Here is a 20,845-nt window from a genome sequence, read left to right as displayed (position 1 = left end):
TGATGCAAGGAATAGAGAGCGAGTGCAGCTGAACACGTGGCTATAGGGCTGGTGCAGGAGGGAAGGCATCAGATATGTGGATCATCGGGATATCTTCTGGGGAAGATGAGACCTGTACATGAAGGACGGATTGCATCTAAACTGGAGGGGTACCAATATCTTGGGTGGGAGGTTTGCTAGAGCTCTTCGGGAGGGTTTAAACTAATTTGGCAGTGGAATGGGAACCAGAGCTATGGATCAGAGGCTAGGATAGCTGTTGAACGGGCAGAAATAGTATGCAGCAAGTCTGTGAGGAAGGATAGACAGTTGATAGGGCAAAGTTGAACTCAGTGGAATGGGTTAAAGTGTGTCTGTTTCAATGCAAGGAGTGTCAGGAATAAGGGAGATGAACTTAGAGCAAGGATCAGTACTTGGAACTACGATGTTGTGGCCATTACAGAGACATGGATTTCAAAGAGGCAGGAATGGTTATTAGATGTTCTGGGGTTTAGATGTTTTCAGAATAGGGAGGGAGGTAAAAGAGGAGGGGACGTGGCACTGTTAATTAGGGAGTGCATCACAGTTGCAGAAAAGGAGGTAGTTGAGGAGGGTTTGTCTACTGAGCCAGTATGGGTGGAAGTCAGAAACAAGAAAGGAGCAGTCACTTTATTGGGAGTTTTCTATAGACTCCCCAATAGCAGCAGAGAGATGGAGGAACAGATTGGGCGGCAGATCTTGGAAAGGTGCAGAAGTAACCGAGTTGTTGTCATGGGTGACTTCAACTTCCCTAATATTGACTGGAACCTCCTTAGTGCAAATGGTTTGGATGGAGCCGATTTTTTCAGGTGTGTCCAGGAAGGATTCCTGACTCAATATGTAGATAGGCCAACTAGAGGGGAGGCCATATTGGACTTGGTGCTCGGCAACGAACCAGGCCAGGTGTCAGATGTCTCGGTGGGAGAGCATTTCGGTGACAGTGACCACAACTCCTTGACCTTTATCATAGTCATGGCGAGGGATAGGAACAGACAGTGTGGGAAGATATTTAATTGGGGGAAGGGAAATTAAACTGCCATTAGACAGGAGCTGAGGAGCATAAAGTGTGAACAATTGTTCTTGGGGAAATGCACAACAATAATGTGGGGGTTGTTTGAGGAGCACCTACTGTGACTGCTGGATAGTTTTGTCCCACTGAGATGAGGAAAAATGGTAAGGTGAAGGAGCCTTGGATGACAAGAGAAGTGGATCTTCTAGTCAAGAGGAAGAAGGAAGCTTACGTAAGGTTGAGGAAGCAGCTCTCGAGGGTTACAAGGTAGCCAGGAAGGAACTCAAAAATGGACTTAGGAGAGTTAGAAGGGGGCATGAAAAAGTCCTGGCGAGAAGGATTAGGGAAAACCCCAAGGCGTTCTACACTTATGTGAGAAATAAGAGGATGATCAGAGTGAGAGTACAGCAAATCAGGGATAGCAGAGGGAACTTGTGCCTAGAGTCTGAGCAGATGGGGGAGGCCATAAATGAATATTTTGCTTCAGTATTCATTAGAGAGAGGGACCTTGTTGCTCATGAGAACAGTGTGAACCAGGTTAATAGACTCAAACATGTTGATATTAAGAAGGAGAATGTGCTGGAAATTTTGAAAAGCATCAGGATAGATAAGTCCCCTGGGCCTGACAGGATATACCCAAGGTTACTAGGGGAAGCGAGGGAGGAGATTGCTGCACCATTGGCGATAATCTTTGCGTCCTCACTCTCCATTGGAGTAGTACCGGATGATTGGAGCAAGGCGAATGTTGTTCCCCTGTTCAAGAAAGGGAATAGGGAAATCCCTGGGAATTACAGACTGTGATGAATGGTATCAGTAGCTGCTGTAACGGTACCTTACCTTTAATACATTGGCCCTTTAAGACCGGGCTTGGAACCTTGGGGGACTCAGCCTCTTGCTCCGCCCCCAGGAAACGGTATATAAGATGGGGCTCACTCGGCAGCATGTGGTGAGCACACTTCTCGGCTGCTGTTCAGTTCTCTGATGATTAAAGCCTTTGAATTACCAATCTTCTCTCCTGTATCGTAATTGAGGGTATCTCACAGACCCATCAGTATTACGTCTGTTGAGAGCAAAATATTGGAAAGGATTCTGAGAGATAGGATTTATGATTATTTAGAAAAACATAGTTTGATTAAAGATAGTCAGCATGGCTTTGTGAGGGGCAGGACATGTCTCACAAGCCTCATTGAATTCTTTGAGGATGTGACGAGACACATTGGTGAAGGTCAGGCAGTGGATATGGTGTATGTGGATTTCAGTAAGGCATTGATAAGTTTCCCCATGGTAGGCTCATTCAGAAAGTTAGGGGGCATGGGATACAGGAAATTTGGCTGTCTGGATACAGAATTGGCTGGCCAAAAGAAGACAGTGAGCGATAGTGGATGGAAAGTATTCCGCCTGGAGGTCGGTGACCAGTGGTGTCCCGCAGGGATCGGTTCTGGGACCTCTGCTCTTTGTGGTTTTTATAAATGACTTGGATGAGGAAGTGGCTGGTTGGTTAATAAGTTTGCCGATGACACGTAGGTTGGGGAGTTGTAGATAGTGTTGAGGGCTGTTGCAGGTTACAACAGGACATTGACAGGATGCCGAGCTGGGCTGAGAAGTGGCAGATGGCGTTCAACCTAGGTAAATGTGAAGTGATTCATTTAGGTAGGTCGAATTTGAATGCTGAATACAGGGTTAAAGGCAGGATTCTTGGAAGTGTGGAGGAACAGAGGGATCTTGGGATCCATGTACATAGATCCCTCGAAGTTGCCACCCAGGCTGATAGGGTTGTTAAGAAGGCGTATGGTGTGTTGCCTGTCATTAACAGGGGGATTGAGTTTAAGAACCACGAGGTTTTGCTGCAGCTTTATCAAACCCTAGTTAGACCACACTTGGCATATTGTGTCCAATTCTGGTCGCCTCATTATAGGAAGGATGTGGATGCTTTGGAGAGGGTACAGAGGAGATTTACCAGGATGCTGCCTGGACTGGAGGGCATGTCTTATGAAGAAAGATTGAGGGAGCTAGGGCTTTTCTCACTGAAGTGAAGAAGGAAGAGAGGTGACTTGATAGAGGTGTACAAGGTGATGAGAGGGATGGATAAAGTGGATAGCCAGAGACTTTTCCCCATGGTGGAAATGGCTGACACAAAGGGTCATAATTTTAAGGGAGGAGGAAGGTATAGGGGAGATGTCAGAGGTAGGTGATTGGAGGAAGGTATAGGGGAGATGTCAGAGGTAGGTTCTTTACACAGAGAGTGGTGGGTGTGTGGAATGCACTGCCAGCAGAGGTGGTGGATTCTGAGCTATTAGGGACATTTAAGTGACTCTTGGACAGGCACATGGACAGCAGTAAATTGAAGGGGTGTAGGTTAGGTTGATCTTAGATTAGGATATGTGGTTGGCACAACATCGTGGGCCAAAGGGCCTGTACTGTGTTGTACTGTTCTATGTTCTCATACATTTTGCTTCTTCTCTCCATGCACATATATGCAGCCTGGGCAATTGATCCACCTCCTTATGGCCAAGTAAGTGGGCCAACAAAGCACAATGCCATGTGCACATTGTGCATGTGTGGAAATTAAAGATACTTGCACCATGAAAAGGGGAGACTGCATAGAAGTCTCCCATGTTGCTGTCCCTGAAATCCCGGCAGCAACCAATTTGGAACAAGGGACAACAGCTGCTATGATCCTGTAAATTCATGACAGGTTTTAAGTGAGAGTTCCCTTCCATTCTTCCAAATCCTCCTCCTGAACCACTTTCACTCACACTCTGACAGTCAGTTGGTGGAAAGCCAAGGGTCAGGTCAGCAGAGTCGCTTTATTTCCACTCGGATTGAACTTGGTCTTGCTTCGTGGCCTAAGCAATTCCAACACCATTTACTGCAATAAGGATCTAGTCAAATTAATTGTCGCCCGTATGCATATGACGTACTCATTATTCCAGTCAGGAACAATCCCTTTCGGCCAGTGAAACCTGCACAGTTTTCATAGGATTTACAGTGCAGAAGGAGGCGACCTGGCCCATCGAGTCTGCACCGGCTCTTGGAAAGAGCACCCCACTTAAGCACACACCTGCTCTACCCCATCCCCTCAACCCAGCAATTCCAATCAACCCTTTTTTGGACACTCAGGCAAATTTATCATGGCCAATCCATCTAACCTGCACATCTTTGGACTGTGGGAGGAAACTCACGCACAGACGGGGAGAACGTGCAGACTCCACACAGACAGTGACCCAAGCCAGGAATCGAACCTGGGACCCTGGTGCTGTGACGCAATTGTGCTAACCACTGTGCTACCGTGCTGCCCCAATGTCCCTTATTTTAAAGGATTTTCCCTCATTTTGACTTAGTCCCCTGTCGCTACAGTGACCAACCACCCTAGTCTAGATGCTTCTTACGGAGTAAAATGTGAACCCACAACCAGAGGCAGGAGGTGCTAGACCACTGCTAAGGCTGGCAACAATGATTAGATGTATTCCAGGAGGTTACATCGCAAGACTTGCCCCCACACTCCAGCCATTAGTCAGCCAATACATTTATCCTCGTGAGGTACTGCCTTTTTATTCCAAATGGAAAGCAAAAAGTCCCATTACCCAATTGGGTGATCCTTGACTGGCAGCCAAATAGCCTGGTAAAGAGAAATGTACAAAGAAAATGGCAAAAGACCCCATAATTTTTCTCCAGTGTTGCATGTACAAGTGCCCTGGAGATTGATCTTTAATTCCTGGAGACTCCAGACTAATGGGAAGTGTTGGTAAACCCCCCTCCCCTTTGAGTAGAACATTTCCAGTGGAATTGAGTAACTCCAGACAGTCCTCTCTGTGGATTGTGTGCGTGTGTCCCACTCAGCGCCTTCCCCTTCTCCCGGAACCTTGTGCAGGAGCCAGCAGCGCCTGGCGGCCGGGGTGCTTTTAATCTGTGTGGTTTCCGGCTGAGGTGGCCCGGTTTGCGGGCGGGCGAGCGGGAGGTCGGCTTTCCTGGAAGATGGCTGACTGCAGAGTGGAGGCACCGAGTCCGATCCCGGAGCCGGGGGTCGGCGGCGGGGGGGCCACGCAGATCAATAATAACCCGCTGGCCAGGAAGCTGAATAAGATCCTGGAGACCCGGCTGGACAATGACAAGGTGGGAGCTGTCAGTCAGTCTGCTGTCAATGTACTGACTTGTGAGCAGCTTCACTCGACTGAAGCATCAGATTCATTATTCAGTGAGAATCATGTTGGAGAGAAAATAAGCCTCCTGCAATTTAAAGCAAAACAGTTCACCGAATGGACGCTGCCCAGCCCTTTGTGTACGTTGCAATGATAAATAATTGTTTCCACACAGAGAGCCTCGGATTAGGAGTGACAACCTTCCTCTAGCATTTTGTAAATGTAACCTGCTTGGATATGTCAGTGTGAAAGAAAAGGTGCAGCTCCATCTGCTCAAATGGGTTAATAACGTGTAACACTCAATCAGTCCATTCTCACGCCACAGGTGTTATTTACATCTTGATTTAAAACGTTTCTCACACTCAGACATAAACAGCTTCATGGGGCAACTGTTCCTTTGGTCACCAATTTCCTACCTTCACTATGGACCACATGGTCAAGTTAGAGGGTGTAGACTTGAGCATATCTGGTGCACAACTGGTTCAGCTATCCATTCCCCAATCGCTACCACACCTCAAAACGATTTACTAGTCCAGGATCACTCTCGAGAGCAAAGATAATCCGTGGTGTCTTCTCCACTATAAATTGCCTTCACTTCCTGTTACTTCATCTTTGCTCCTCAACAAACGGATCTCAGATTTTGTTTGCTACTTTGACTGAGAATATTTGTTTGGCTGCTTGTGCTGCTCTCCTTTGGCCCTAAATATGACACACCTCTTAATTTATTGCCCATCTTCCCCAATGCCCTCTCTGAGCTCACTTAGCCCATAAAATTCCCCTCCTATCCCTTGAGAACTCTGACACCCTGCCCTCATTTATTGAACTCAGAATGTCCAATTCACCTAACAAGCACATCTTTCAGGACTTGTGGAAGGAAACCGGAGTGTCCGGTGGAAACCCACGCAGACACAGGGAGGACGTGCAGACTCCACACAGACAGTGATCCAAGCTGGGAATTGAACCCAGGTCCCTGCTGCTGTGAAGCAATAGTGCTAACTACTGTGCTACCGTGCTGCCCTCTGTCACTATCCTTATCTTAAAATAAATGCCTCCTTTAATTGCATACTGTCACTCTATATACAATATTGACATCCTTTCTGAGGACTTTGAATGTATTATTGCCACCCAAATTTATACTTCCTCACAATGTCATGTTTGAACCCTTCCAATCAGTTCCTGCCCCTAAATGTATCCAGTGTTCGCTAAAAATGACTTCTCTTCCCAGCCTTGCATGACAATATATGTTTGGATCCTTTTATTCTTCATAAACATGCTGGTTCTTAGTGATATCATCTGCAGACTTGGGGTCAGTTTTTACATGTTTGGTATTGATATCTTGATTTACCTCTGCCATCCCTCCAATGTCTGCACTGTGAGACTGCTTGTTTGAAATATCTGAGTTTGGAATGAGCGCAATCTCTAGCACCTAAACGTTGGGAAGATTGAAGCCATTGTCTTTGGCCTCCTCCACAAACTCCATACCTTTGCCCCCAATTTTAATTCCCATTCTGGCTACTGTCTCATGCTGAACCCAACGGATCACAAACTTGTTACCCTCTTGACTCTGAGTTGAGTTTTTGATCTCATATCTTCTTTGTCACAAAGACTGTAAGAAGTCTTACAACACCAGGTTAAAGTCCAACAGGTTTGTTTCAAACACGAGCTTTCGGAGCACGGCTCCTTCTTCACCTGAAGAAGGAGCCGTGCTCCGAAAGCTCATGTTTGAAACAAACCTGTTGGACTTTAACCTGGTGTTGTAAGACTTCTTACTGTGCTCACCCCAGTCCAACGCCGGCATCTCCACAAAGACTGTTGACATCCATCTCCATAATATCACCAGACACCGACTCTGACCCTGTCCAATGCATCTGTGGCTGAAACTCTCATTTGTTGTCACTTCCTGGATCACCTCCCACCGTCCACCCAGCATAGACTTAAGCTTGCTCAAAACATTGCTACTTAATATCCCATCCCTGTGAAGTCTTGCTTTGGCATCAACTTTGTCCTTGCCGGGCAGCACGGTGGCACAGTGGTTAGCATTGCTGCCTGAAGCACTGAGGACCCGGGTTCGAATCCCGGCCCTGGGTCACTGTCCGTGTGGAGTTTACACATTCTCCCCGCATTTGCGTGGGTTTTTGCCCCTACAACTCAAAGATGCGCAGGCTAGGTGGATTGGCTACGCTAACTTGCCCCTTAATTGCAAAAAATGAATTGGGTACTCTAAATTTATAAAAAAAAACTTTGTCCTTGCTAACTAAGGTACATTGACTTTCAGCTCCCCATATTTTCAGTTCTTTCAATCTTACACCAGACACCCCTCAGCATCTCCATTCCTTTAACTATGGCCTCTTGTGCATGCCAATATCCTACAATTGGTAATTGTATTTCTGCGCTTGGGCCTCACACCCTGGGGTTCCCTTCATAAAACCCTCACCTCTCCACCTCCTTAAATATGTTAGCTAAAACCCCACTTATTTAACCAAATTCTTCACTCCAGTACCTTCTCATTCTATGGCGTGGTACTGATTTTTCTTCCTTTGTTTCTCAGTGAAGCCTCAAGGGATGTCTGCTATATTTTGGGGATTACAAAATTAGATGGAATGTAAATTGTGCAGAGGATGCAGAGGGTGAGGAATGGACAAGAAAATATGGCATATGAAATATAATGTGGATAATTGAGAGGTTGTCTATCCACTTTAGTAGAAGGAACAGAGTTACAGGATATTCTGAAATGATGAGAGATTGTAAAGTGTTGCTCTTCAAAGGGACCTTGGTGTCTTTCTTCATGGATCTAACATGCAGGTGCAGAAAGCAATTAGCAGGGCAAATGGTATTTAGAATTTAGAACAGTACAGCACAGAACAGGCCCTTCGGCCCTCGATGTTGTGCCGAGCAATGATCACCCTACTCAAACTCACATATCCACCCTATACCCCCAACCCAACAACTTCCCCCTTAACCTTACTTTTTAGGACACTACGGGCAATTTAGCATGGCCAATCCACCTAACCCGCACATCTTTGGACTGTGGGAGGAAACCGGAGCACCCGGAGGAAACCCACGCACACACTGGGAGGACGTGCAGACTCCACACAGACAGTGACCCAGCCGGGAACCAAACCTGGGACCCTGGAGCTGTGAAGCATTGATGCTAACCACTATGCTACCGTGCTTCCCAATAGGCCTTTATCGCAAGAGGATTTGAGTACAGAAGTAAAGGTGTCTTCATGAATGCAAATCAAAAAGCTTCTACAACAAGTCTTATTTTTCAGCAAGTCAAGTTCTGTAATACCAAGCAACTAAATAAGAGATTGAGGACTTTAACACTATCCCAATCAATATTTGTTTCTTACTGCTTGTTTGATATATATAAATGACTTGGAGATAGGAGTAGAGTAAAATTTCAAAATTTGCAGATGATACAAAACTTGGAGATGTGGCAAATAGTGTGGAATAGGAAAATGCAATATAAACTTAATTGAACAGTTCTAAGGAGTGTGCAAGGACAAAGACACCTGAGGGTTCATGTGCATAGATTTTTGAAGGTGGCAAGTGCATATTGAGGGAGTCATTTATTGGACCATGGCCTTTATAAATAGAGGTATTGAATATAAAGCATGGAAGTCATGCTGAATCTTTATAAAGCTACATTTAGGCCATAGCTAGAGAACTCTGCCCTGTTCTGGTCACTTTAGGAAGGACCTTTGCGAGGGTGCAGAGGAGATTTACCAGAATAGTTCCAGGGATGAGCAACCAGGAGGAGGAATCTGGGACGTTCTGGGACCAAAAGAGATCGAGAGTAGATTTGATAAAAGTGTACAAGGTAATATGTTTAGAAAAGGTGGTCAGAAAAAAGCTGTTCCTATTAGCTGATTGTTAAAGGGCTAGCAGACACAGATTTGATGTTTTGGGCAAGAGATGCAGTCGGATGTGAGAAAAGGCTTTTTCATGCACTGAATGTTAATGGCCTGGAACTTGCTGCTTATGAGGATGGTGAAAGTGGACAAGATCAATAATTTCAAAAGGAAATTGGATGGACACTTGGAAAAAAATAAAAGGGCAGATCTACAGTGATAGAACAGGAGAAGAGGACTGAGTGGATTGCTCTACAGCAAGCCGCATGGACTTGATGGGCCGAATGGCCTCTTCTGTGCCGTTATGTCTCTATGGAAGAAAATTATTTGGAAAACAGTCACCAGAGAAATTACTCCCCTGTTTAAATGGGTTTGCAATGTCTATCACTCTTGACATAAAGGTTATTCCTGACACCAGTATTGAAAGCTTTGATATATTAAGTCAGTATAGGCAATTGAAGATTTTTACCAGCCTCTAATAAGTAGTTACTGGAATCTACAATTAATGGCTGAGTGACTGAATACCTTGAGAAATTTGAGCTGATTTGAGAGAGCCAGCCAGCATGGATTTGCAAGTGTGGAATTCTTTCATAGTGAATTCAGTCGATGTGAGCTCAATTAATAACTTTAAATCTGTGATGATAGGTTTTTGCTAACCAAGGATATTAAGGGATATGGAGCCAAGTTGGCTGGGTGGAGTTAGGATATAGATCACTGATCTCAGTGAAAAGCGGAGTAGGCTTGAGGGGTTGAATGGCCTGCTTGTGTTCCTGTGATACTGGCAACTTTGTGTATAGGTGGAAATAAAGATCTTTGTTGAAGATGTAATGACAATATTTATGTTTCATAGTTAGTCAAATTCGGTATATCATAGTTTAGGCAATCATGTAACTGTAGGTTTAAGTTAGCACTCGAGCATTTTGTTTATTTAATCTTACATGAGACCTAGGCATCGCTAGCAAGGCCAGCCATCACGTGACAGTCTGTGGGACAGCTCTCCCAATTATGGCACAAGCCCCCAAATTTTGCGACAGGGTACCTGTTGTTGTTGCTGGTGCTTCGTGGATACTAGGTGGTTGATCCGGTTTTACTCCTTTTTGACATTTCTGTAGTGGTTTGGTACAATTGCGTGGCTTTTTAGGCCTGCCACTTGTTAGGTCTGCCACTTCAGAGGGCAGTTAAGAGTCAAGCATGTTGCTATGGGTCTGGATAAGGATGGCAGATTTCCTTCTCTATAGGACATTAGTTAACCAGATACGTTTTGACAATAATCGATGATAGTTGTCATTGTCACCAACTTTATATTCTAGTTTTATTAACATATTTATTACCAGCTGCCATGGTGGGATATGCACCTTGATATTGAAACATGGAGTATATTTTAAACATGTTAAGATTCTTTCCACCATGGAGCATGTTTCGCATCACTTACATAAAGGAACCACAAAGCCAAGCATGGGGCTCTGTAGGATAAACTTCATTTCAGGATTACTATTGCCTCATTTGAAAGAAACTGAAAGTTTTACAGGATAGTGACTTCTACTCTCTCTGATCCTAATCTTGAAGTTATTGGAATATACCACAGTTATTGAGCCAGTTTATTAGTGTGTTGCAGGCATTCAGAGAGTCTGGCTCAGACTAGGAAAACAAAGGGAGAGTGCGCCAAAGCATGTGGGTATTTGTTCTTTGCTGAGCCTGTTGGAAAGCCAACAATTTATATTTTGTTTGCTTTTAAAAGTAGTCAGGGCAGCACGGTGGCTCAGTGGTTAGCACTGCTGCTTATGGCGCTGAGGACCCGGGTTCGATCCCAGCCCTGGGTCACTGTCTGTGTGTAGTTTGCACTTTCTCCCCGTGTCTGCGTGGGTTTCACCTCCATAACCCAAAGATGTGCACAGTAGGTGGATTGGCCACACTAAATTGCCCTTTAATTGGGAAAAAAATAATTGGGTATTCTAAATTTATTTAAAAAAAAGTAGTCTAGAAACAGCATTGACTCTAGCCAGGTAGCGCATAGTCCCAAGTATTTTCTGAGTTGCTCCCTTTTCCCTGATTTGCTGCACTGAATTAATGCGAGTAACGGAAGGATGACTAGCCACTTTTGCAAATATTTTCAATCTGCTCACACAGACTAAGTGTGCAAATAGTTTTCATGTCAGTATTCTTGTGCAACATCTTTTGTAAACTTGGTGGCAACTCCTCAAACTTAACCTTCCTTGTGCATTTTGTCAGCTAATGCTGGAGAAAGTGTGTGCTGACATCAGAATTGATGCATTATACAGCACTTGGGGAAGGATGTGTTTTATCAGCAACTAAAATACATTCCCATGGCATGTGTTTAGTTTTTTTTTTCATAAATGTCTGTTCTGTTAAGGGAAGGCTGAAAGAACAATTTTGATATTAAATATACATGACTGTCTTTCTGTTAGATCATACATTTATTCCTGTTCAGACAAAATATGAATGTTAATTTAGCAACAGAACTAAACTGATAGTTTTGATGGTAGAATAAATGCTTTTGTTCATTTTCCCGGTGGCATGTGTGTTAATATAGGTCGTTCAGCAGTTTTGTTGATTGGAAAACAGGGTGACATTGAGGAAACAGCCTGTAGCTGCAGGTGAGGGTGTGCAGGAGGGAGAACCAGATGGAAGGGAATGGTGGGAAGAACAAGGTATTTGGAAAGCAATAATCTTGCAAAAGAAGCCAGATGGAAGGGACCACCATGAGAGCAATGTGCGTGGTATTGTCAGGCATCCTGTTGTCCAGAGTTAATCCAATCTGTTGTAATGTTCATATGTTTGTAAAATTAAGAGACCAGTGAAATTTGTAAGTGCACCAGTGAGCATGTTCTGACCAAAATTGTATGCCCACTGTATGTCCTCTCACATTCTTAGAAGCTTTTTAGCAATTTGATTTTTATATTTCTAAAACTGCTTGTGCTAAATGCTTTGAGTTTCTGTAAATGCCAGTTGTTCTCAGTTACAGGTCCTTAATTCTAACTTAAATAAAAGCGTTTAAAAATACCAAATAAGCAAGAATTTGGGGTCCACAGGTAAGGTGGTGAGACAGTTGAGGAGGGTAAGGGGGGCGGTTTATGAATATGGGGAGAAAGCTAGTAGGATGCTGGTGCATCAGCTGAGGAAACAGGAGGCGGCGAGAGAGCTAGGGAAAGTGAGGGACGTGGGGGGAAGGTGCTTCTGGACCCGATGGTGGTGAATGATGTGTTTCGGGAGTTTTATAGTAAATTGTATAAATCGGAACCCCCAGCCGGGAAGGAGGGATGAAATGAATTTTGGGTGGGCTGGAGTTCCCGAGGATAGATGAGGGGTTGGTGGAGGATCAGAGTGCCCCAATTGGGCTCGGGAAGGCTATAGAGGGGTTGGCGGCTGTGCTATCGGGCAAAGCCCCGGAACCGGATGGATTCCCGGTGGAGTTCTAGAAGAAGTTTTATTGGCTGTTGGGGCCGCTTTTGGCAAAGGCTTTCAATGAGTCAAAGGAGTTGGGAGTGCACCCCCCAACATTATCGCAGGCATTGATTTCCCTTATCTTGAAACGGGATAAATGTCCGGAAAGCTGTGGGTCGTATAGGCCAATCTCCCTGCTAAATGTGGATGCAAAATAGCTGGCAAAGATCTTGGCCACACTGATAAAGGACTGTGTTTCACAGTAATAGGGGAGGACCAGATGGGATTTGTTAAGGGAGGACATCTGGTGTCCAACATTAAGTGGCACCTTAATGTAATAATGATACCTGTGGAGGGGCCCCGAGGTCGAGATGTGGTGTCCATGATGCCGAAAAGACCTTTGATCGGGTGGAGTGGAAGTATCTGTGGGAGGTCCTGGGAAGATTTGGGTTCGGACAAGGATTTGTGGATTGGGTCCGGTTGCTATATCAGGCACTGATGGCAAATGTAAGGACGAATCGGGTGCGATCGGAATATTTTAGCCTGTGTTGGGGGACGAGATAGGGATGTCCACTCTCCCCACTACTGTCTGCCCTGGCCATAGAGCCGGTGGCAATGGCGCTGCGAACATCGAACATTTGGCGGGGGATGATGAGAGGGGGGTGGAACACAGGGTCTTGCTCTACGCAGCCAATTTGCTCCTTTATATAACAGACCTGTTGGGGGGGATTGCAGGAATTATGGGGATACTGGAGGAATTTGGCTGGTTCTCAGGTTATAAATTGAATATGGGCAAGAGTGAGGTTTTTGCGATCCAGGCAAGGGGGCAGGAGAGGAGATTGGGAGAGATGCTGTTCAAGATGGTGGGAGGGAGTTTTAGGTACCTGGGTATTCAAAGGGCACGAGACTGGGGTCAGCTTCACAAATTAAATAATCTAGAACAGATGAAAGGGGACTTCCGAAGGTAGGACATGCTCCTGCTGTCATTGGCGGGGAGGATACAGACTGTGAAAATGACAGTCCTCCCAAGATTGCTGTTTTTTCTTTTCTGTGTCTCCCAATTTTCATCCCGAAGGCTGTTTTTAGGAAGGTGAATGCAGCGTTCTCGGGTTTTATTTGGGCCGGGAAAGTCCTGCGGGTGAAGAAGGTCCTACTTGAGCGGGGGCGTGGGGAGGGGGGTGCTGGCCCTTCCAAATTTTATCAACTATTACTGGGCGGCTAACATATTGATGGTTAGGAAGTGGGTAGTGGGGGAGTGGCTGGTGTGGGAGTGGGTAGAGGCGGCATCTTATAAGGGCACGAGTCTGAAGGCTTAGTTAACGGCACCTCTGCCGTTCTCGCCGGCTCAGTACTCCACAAGCCCGGTGGTAGTGGCAGCCCTGAGGGTAGTGCAGCACATGGCACTGGAGGGGGCGTCGGTGTGGTCACTGATCTGTAACTGTTTTGCTATGCTCTTGACGTAGCATAAGTTGCGTCCTTGATGTGCACTCTGACAAAGGAAGGTTCAGACTTGGAGATAGCTTTAACACATTTATTAAACTGTTAACAATTCTTCTACTTGGATTTGACTCTCCTATTAATCCTGCTGTAGCTACTCAGACTGACGAACCAGTCTGCTACAATCCACGTGGTGGGTGTGATGTGTTCCAAATCAACCCTGTCTACTCACTAAGTGTCTCCACTGGAAAACGCAAGATCATGTGTGCTGTGTCCTTATATATGGGTTTGTGTAATGCCCAACTGTGGTAGTGTCACCTCTGTGTGTGTGTGTGTGTGTCGTGAATGCCCATTGGTCGTGTCCTATCTTACTGGCCTATTGGTTGAATGTCTGTGTGTCATGTCTCTGGTGCTCCCTCTAGTGTCTAGCTAGTCTACGTGTATTTACATTAACCCCTTGTGTATTTACAGTGATGCATATCATCACATCCCCCTTTTTTCGTGTTACATATTTTCTGTACAGTGTTAAAGAAAATTGAACAAAAACAGGTAGATGAGTGATGCTATGTACAAGTTATGATGACTCTGGTGACTATACAATAGTATACAAGACCAAATAATAGTTGCGATGACTTTGAGGATAAGACAATACAAAATAAAAGTTATGAGTCCAATAGTTCATGAATTTATATGGTCTGGTATGGAAGTGTCAATGGTGACATTGTCATTCCCTTGTGAACACCATCAGTGTCCTGGTGTTTGGTCTCAGGAGGTGTTCAAGTGTTCAAATCACTTCATTGACTGATTTGGAGTCTGTTTCTTTTTTTTTCGATGCTTATGGTAGCAATTCTTGATGGCATCTGTCCTGAAAGCTGGGTTGCCTGTTGGTAGTGTAGCAAGCGTGAATTGGTAAAATGCATCGTCCTGCTATGGTATGTCACTATACTGAGCTGAGCAGTAACAGTGTCCCTCATTTGCAGAGTTGTACCATGTCGTACCAGTCGTAGTCCCATTGTTGTTGATGTTGTTGCCTTTGGTACGCTACTTGTTATTGTCTATGATGTTGCTGTTGTGTTGGTTGGTTTTATTGTCATGTTTGCTGCGCTCAACGACCACACTCCGTGGATAATACGAGTCCTTCACACTGTTACTCGTGTCAGTGTGCCTTTGTGGCATCTGCTATTTCCTTGAGCGTGCCGTCACTGAGTTCGCGGCGCTCCCCGTCTGGAGTAATATCCGGCTTACATGAATCAGCTTTGGCTTGTCGATGCTCCCCGTCAGGAGTCTGGTCTGTTTCACCTGAGTCAGTTTTGGCTTGTCGTGCTCCCCATCTGGAGCCCTTTCTGGTTCACCTGAATCAGCTTTGGTTTCTTGACGCTCCCCGCCTGGAGTCATTGCAGGTTCACTTGAGTCAGCTGAGATTTCTTGACGCTCCATGTCCGGAGTCAAAACGTTCAGGAATTCATTTGCTTGCGGAGAGGCTCGAGCGGATGAGGTTTGAAGTAATGTGGTGTCACCGGAGTCACCAATAGTCTCACTGTGATTGTCGAGTGCCTCTGTACACACTAGCTGAGGTCTGTCACTTTGCACATCTTGTATGGGAAGTGGGATGCCGTCGTCACTTGTACATACAGTGGATAGAGCCTCAGTGTCGTCTTGTTGTTCACTTGAGCTGGGTAGACAGTTAGAGTCTTCTTGTTCACTGGAGCGTGGTAGACTGTCATAGTCTTCTTGCTGTGCACTTGAGCATGGCAGACTGTCGTAGTCTTTCTGTTGTTCACTTGAGCGTGGCAGACTTTCACCATCTGCTGCTGGTTGCTCAGAGGAGGTTGCTGGACCCTCATGGTCTTGTTCATGCGAGGACTGCGCTCTGGAGTCTTGCGTTCCTTCAAACGCGGAGTCTGTCCACGAGCTCGCTGTGGAGGCTTGTGTTACTCCCTCTGTGGAGTCTTGCAGCGTTCCCTGTGTGGAATCATGCATTGGTCTTGCTGTGGAGTCTTTCATCGCTTTCTGTGTGGAGGCTGGGACTCTTCGTGGTGCGTGGACCACTCTCTGTGTGGCAGCAGGCCGCTCTCTATGGGCTTGTACCGCTCTTTGTCTCTTGGCCTCAGCATAATCCTGCACCCATGAGTTGGGGATGTCATATATGCTGGGCTGAGTATTCCCCAGTCTGAAGAACCCATCGTCGGGGTCTTCAATGTACAACACCTCTAGTTGCGGTTCGGATTTGGTACTGGGTAGCCACCTCCCAAGATGAAATCATCGTCTGAGGCGTAGTCGTCTAGGACCATATCATCACGTTTTGTGTCGGAGCTGGCATTGGGCTCGCGATGTCCAAAGAAGAATTCGGGGTCTGAGTCATAGTCTTCAAGGATTGTATCATCTCTTTGGCCGGTACTAACTGCTTGCTGCAGGGTTTTGCAGAGGTTACTTTCAGCTACTAGTTGAATTTCAGGCATTGTGCTGTTGTTCCAGGTGAAAGAATATGGTTTTGAGGCTTTAAATTTATTTTTTCTTGTTTTGAGACATTTCCCTTTAAGTGGGCATGGTCCAGGACCTCTGACGTCACGAAGCGTGTGACGTAGAGCGTAGGAAGCGATTGCGCATGCTTATATCGCTGTTCCTTTACTTGGGGCCTTTTTCGCAATTGTGCATGCGCGGCTTCTCGCGCTTGCCCAAACGGACCTTCCCGTTCTGTGCGCTCTTCGCGCAACTGCGCAGGTGCAGCTCCTTTTTCAAGATGGCTGCAAATCAAAACTGCCATTTGTTGCTGCGAGGCTACCTCATGGTGAGTTTTGGTGCCTCTTTTACCTTTTCTTCTTGTATGTTCCTTGCAGAATTCTTGGAATTTGTCCAGGACTGCCTGGAAGTCGCTCTTGTTTTGCCCCTTTGAGTATTTGAAGGTCTGGAAGATTTCAGTTGCTTCTGGACCCGCGATGGTAAGTAGAAGCTTTATTTTCTCTGCATCCACCACGCCATCTAGGTCGGATGCTACTAGGTAGATCTCAAATCTCTGCCTGAACGCACGCCAGTTTTCACTGAGATTGCCTTGGTACCTGAGCTGCTGTGGAACCGGAATCTCGAACATCATCTTGCCTGGGTGCCGTCGCTGGTTGTCACTGTTTGCTGAGTTGTAACTATATGGATTTAAACAGGTCACTCCTGGGTACCATGTTTGTTATGCTCTTGACGTAGCATAAGCTGCTTTGTTGATGTGCACTCTGACAAAGGAAGGTTCAGACTTGGAGATAGCTTTAACACGTTTATTAAACTGTTGACAATTCTCCTACTTGGATTCGACTATCCTGTTAATCCTGCTACAGCTACTCAGACGATCTAACCAGTCTGCTACAATCCACGTGGTGGGTGTGATGTGTTTCAATCAACCCTGTATGTACTCATTAAGTGTCTCCACTGGAAAGAGAAAGATCAGTGGTGGCATTCTCCCCTACCCGGCAGGGTGGGGGGTCCCGGCGTAAGGGAGTGCTGCCAACCACTCCGGCGTCGGGCCTCCCCAAAGGTGCGGAATTCTCCAACTGGCGTGAAAACCGGCACCAGTGGCCTTTCAGGCCCGCCGCCCGGTGCCGGGGCTGGCCGAAAGGCCTTCGCCGGTTCGTGCATGCACCGGTGGTGACGTCAGTGGCAGCTGCCGCTGACGTCACCACCGGCGCATGCGCGCTGGGGGATTCTCTTCTGCCTCCGCCATGGCGGAGGCCGTGGCGGCGATGGAAGAGAAAGAGTGCCCCCACGGCACTGGCCCGCCCACCGATTGGTGGGCCCCGATTGCGGGCCTGGCCACCGTGGGGGCACCCCCCGGGGTCCGATTGCCCTGCGCCCCCCCCAGGAACTCGGGGGCCCGCTCGCGCCGCCGATCCCGCCGCCACCAGAGGTGGTTAAAACCTCGGCGGCGGGAGAGGCCTCCCATCGGTGGGACTTCGGCCCATCGTGGGCTGGAGAATCACCGCAGGGTGCTCGCTGCTCAATGTGGCGCGATTCCCGCCCCCGCCAATTCCCGGGTGGCGGAGAATTTCTGCCACGGCGGGGGCGGGATTTTCGGCGGCCCCAGGCGATTCTCTGACCCTGCGGGGCATTGGAGAATTTCGCCCCAGGTGTGCTGTGTTCTTGTATATCGGTTGGTGTAATGCCCCCCTGTGGTAGTGTCACCTCTGTGTGTGTCGTGAATGCCCATTGGTCGTGTCCTATCTTACTGGCCTATTGGTTGAATGTCTGTGTGTCATGTCTCTGGTGCTCCCTCTAGTGTCTAGCTAGTCTACATGTATTTACATTAACCCCTTGTGTATTTACAGTGATGCATATCACCACAATAACAACCACCGGTTTACTCCGTGGGGCTGGATGGGGGCTTTAGGAGGTGGCAGCGGGCAAGGATCGAGAGATTCGGAGATCTTTTTGTTAAGGAGGGTTTCCCGAGTTTGGAGGAGCTGGAGGATGTTTTTGAGTAGCAGGTGGGAATGGATTCCGGTACTAGCAAGTGCTGGGTTTTGTTCGGAGGCAGGTCCTGGGCTTCCTGCGCCTCCCACTAAGGGGTCTGCAGGACAGGGTGATGTTAAAAACAGGTTGGGGAGGGGAAGGTCTCGGAAATATATAAGGAACTGATGGAGTGGGAAGGAGTTCCAATAGGGGAGGTGAAGAAGAAATGGGAGGAAGAGTTGGGAGGGGAGTTGGAAATTGGTTTATGGGAGGAGAGTTAATGCATCCTCGCCGTGTGCCAGGCTTAGCCTGATCCATTTCAAGGTGGTCCACAGGGCTCATATGACTGTGGCCCGGATGAGGAGGTTTTTTGAGGAGGTGGGGGATAGGTGTGGACAGTGTGGGGGAAGTCCTGCGAATCATGTGCATATGTTCTGGGCATGTTTGAGGCCACAAGGATTTTGGCAGGGATTCGCGGATGTCATGTCAGGGGTCCTGGAAGAGTGGGTGACTCCACGTCCAGAGGTGGCAATATTTGGAGTTTCGGAAGGTCCATGATCTGTGGGGAGTGGAGGGAGGCCGACATTTTTGCCTTTGCCTCCCTGGTGGCCCGGGGACGGATTCTGTTGGGATGGAGGGACTCAAAGCCTCCGAAGTCGGGGGTTTGGGTTAGCGACATGGCGGAGTTTCTCAGGTTGGAGAAAATCTAATTCGCCTTAAGGAGTTAGTTACAGGGGTTCGCTCGGAGGTGGCAGCCGTTCATCGACTTCTTCAAGGAAAATTAGGCCGTCAGCAGGGGTGGGGGGAGGGGGAAAGGGAGGCATGGAAATGACGAACAAGGGTAGGAAAACCAATGTAGGGAGAACCGTGAGATGAAGTAGTTACATGGACCATGGTAGTTAGGGTTTATGCTATGGGAGAGATAGTTATGTTATTTTGGGTTTTTTGTGTTTGTTGGATCTCTTTGTTTAAAAACGTTAAAATTATAAATGCCTTCATAAAATATTGTCTAAGAAAAATACCAAGTAAGAGACATGAGTAAAATTGTGTAACAGTTTTCAAATGGTTCAATGGATGATTGCACCATGTTATATGTTAACCAGCTATTCCGTATGGATCAGGAGGACAGAAGCAGGCTGAATCAGTTGATTTCAGTTTGGTAGTACTGGGTACTCTGCAACTAGCTTTGGCCCTACTAAAAATGAGTCAAAACTATTGATTCTGATGGTGTGTGAGAGACAGTCAAATCTATCTGTAACGGCCACTATGATTTAGTGCCCTTGCTACCCAGAAGAACAAAGGTATTGAAGGGCCTGTGCTGAATATCAAACTATTGCACAATGTATAAAACAAATTACTGCGGATGCTGGAATCTGAAACCAAAAGAGAAAATGCTGGAAAATCTCAGCAGGTCTGGAAGCATCTAAGGAGAGAAAAGAGCGAATGTTTTGAGTTCAGATGACCCTTTGTCAAAGCTAAAAGGCATAGAAAGTGGGAGATATTAATACTGTGCGGTGAGGTAATGAAAGGTAAGTCATAGCCACAAAAAACAAGGGAAAGGTGTGCTAATGGCAGTCACCAGAGAGAATAAAAGGTGTGAAAACCCAAACAGCAGAGAAAGAAACATCAGAGGGTAAGTTGTGACAGATGTAGATGTGGGAGGAGGGGGGACATGGGTGGGAGAGGTGAAATGAGAAAAAGGGGGAAGCAAAGGGGAGAAAAGGTAAGGAAAGGGAGGCTAAGATGGGGGAAAGAGTGGGGGGGGGGGTAATATATATATATATATATATATATATATGAAGAAAGAAGAGAAAGAAATAAAAGGTAAAAGACAGGTAAAATGAAATAGAATCAAAACAAAGGGGTCGAGGTGGGGTAGAGCTAATCATCTGAAGTTGTTGAATTCGATGTTCAGGCCGGAAGGCTGTAGCGTGCCTAACCGGTAGATGAGATGTTGCTCCTCCAGTTTGCTTTGAGCTTCACTGGAACATTGCAGCAGGCCAAGGTCAGACATGTGGGCATGGGAGAAGGGCCTTGTGTTAAAATAGCAAGCAACGGGAAAGTCAGGGTCCTGAATGCGCACAGACCAAAGATGCTCAGCAAAGCGATCACCCAGTCTGCGTTTGGTGTCTCCGATATGGAGGAGACAATGTGTTGTTGCCACGCAGGTAGCTAATGGCAGAAAACTAAAGGGACTGAACTTCCACCACGCACAGATTCTTGATACGCCTGTGCTATAGGGTCTTAAACCTTTTCACGCACTCTGAAAATATACTGAAGCATAAGAAGCAGTTGGCTTTGTGAAGTCCTGTTGTGACGACATGCATTTACTTGTTCTTGGTGCCTCTGAAACGTATCTAGTGATCGTGTTGCACGGTGGAGATGGAGAAATGAGCAGCTTTGTGAGAAAGGAAAATTGACTTCAATAATCCTGTTATTTTTCTGGGCGGTAACTCGTCACAATCCTAAGGGGCAAAAGTTCTCACATTCGAAAAGTTTCAATAGCATACTTCAAACCCGTCACAATCCTTTTCATTCACTTTGAGCTGCTCTTTCCT

At 46.5% G+C, this 20,845-nt stretch overlaps 1 protein-coding gene across 1 annotated transcript in view; it reads left to right on the top strand.

The window, feature by feature from the left end:
- The first annotated feature begins 4,935 nt into the window (after positions 1–4,935).
- Positions 4,936–20,845, top strand: part of cog6 (component of oligomeric golgi complex 6) — a 167,104-nt gene continuing 151,194 nt past the window's right edge. The window contains exon 1 of the mRNA XM_038817929.1: positions 4,936–5,137. Coding sequence (XP_038673857.1) covers positions 5,000–5,137 — 138 coding nt within the window. The 5' untranslated portion in view covers positions 4,936–4,999. The remainder of the gene's footprint in view (positions 5,138–20,845) is intronic.

The sequence above is a fragment of the Scyliorhinus canicula genome, chromosome 14 (assembly GCF_902713615.1).
Source record: "Scyliorhinus canicula chromosome 14, sScyCan1.1, whole genome shotgun sequence".
NCBI classification, from domain to species: Eukaryota; Metazoa; Chordata; class Chondrichthyes; order Carcharhiniformes; family Scyliorhinidae; genus Scyliorhinus; species Scyliorhinus canicula.
The sequence above is the reverse complement of the archived record's forward strand: the minus strand, read 5'-3'. Positions and strand labels throughout refer to the sequence as shown.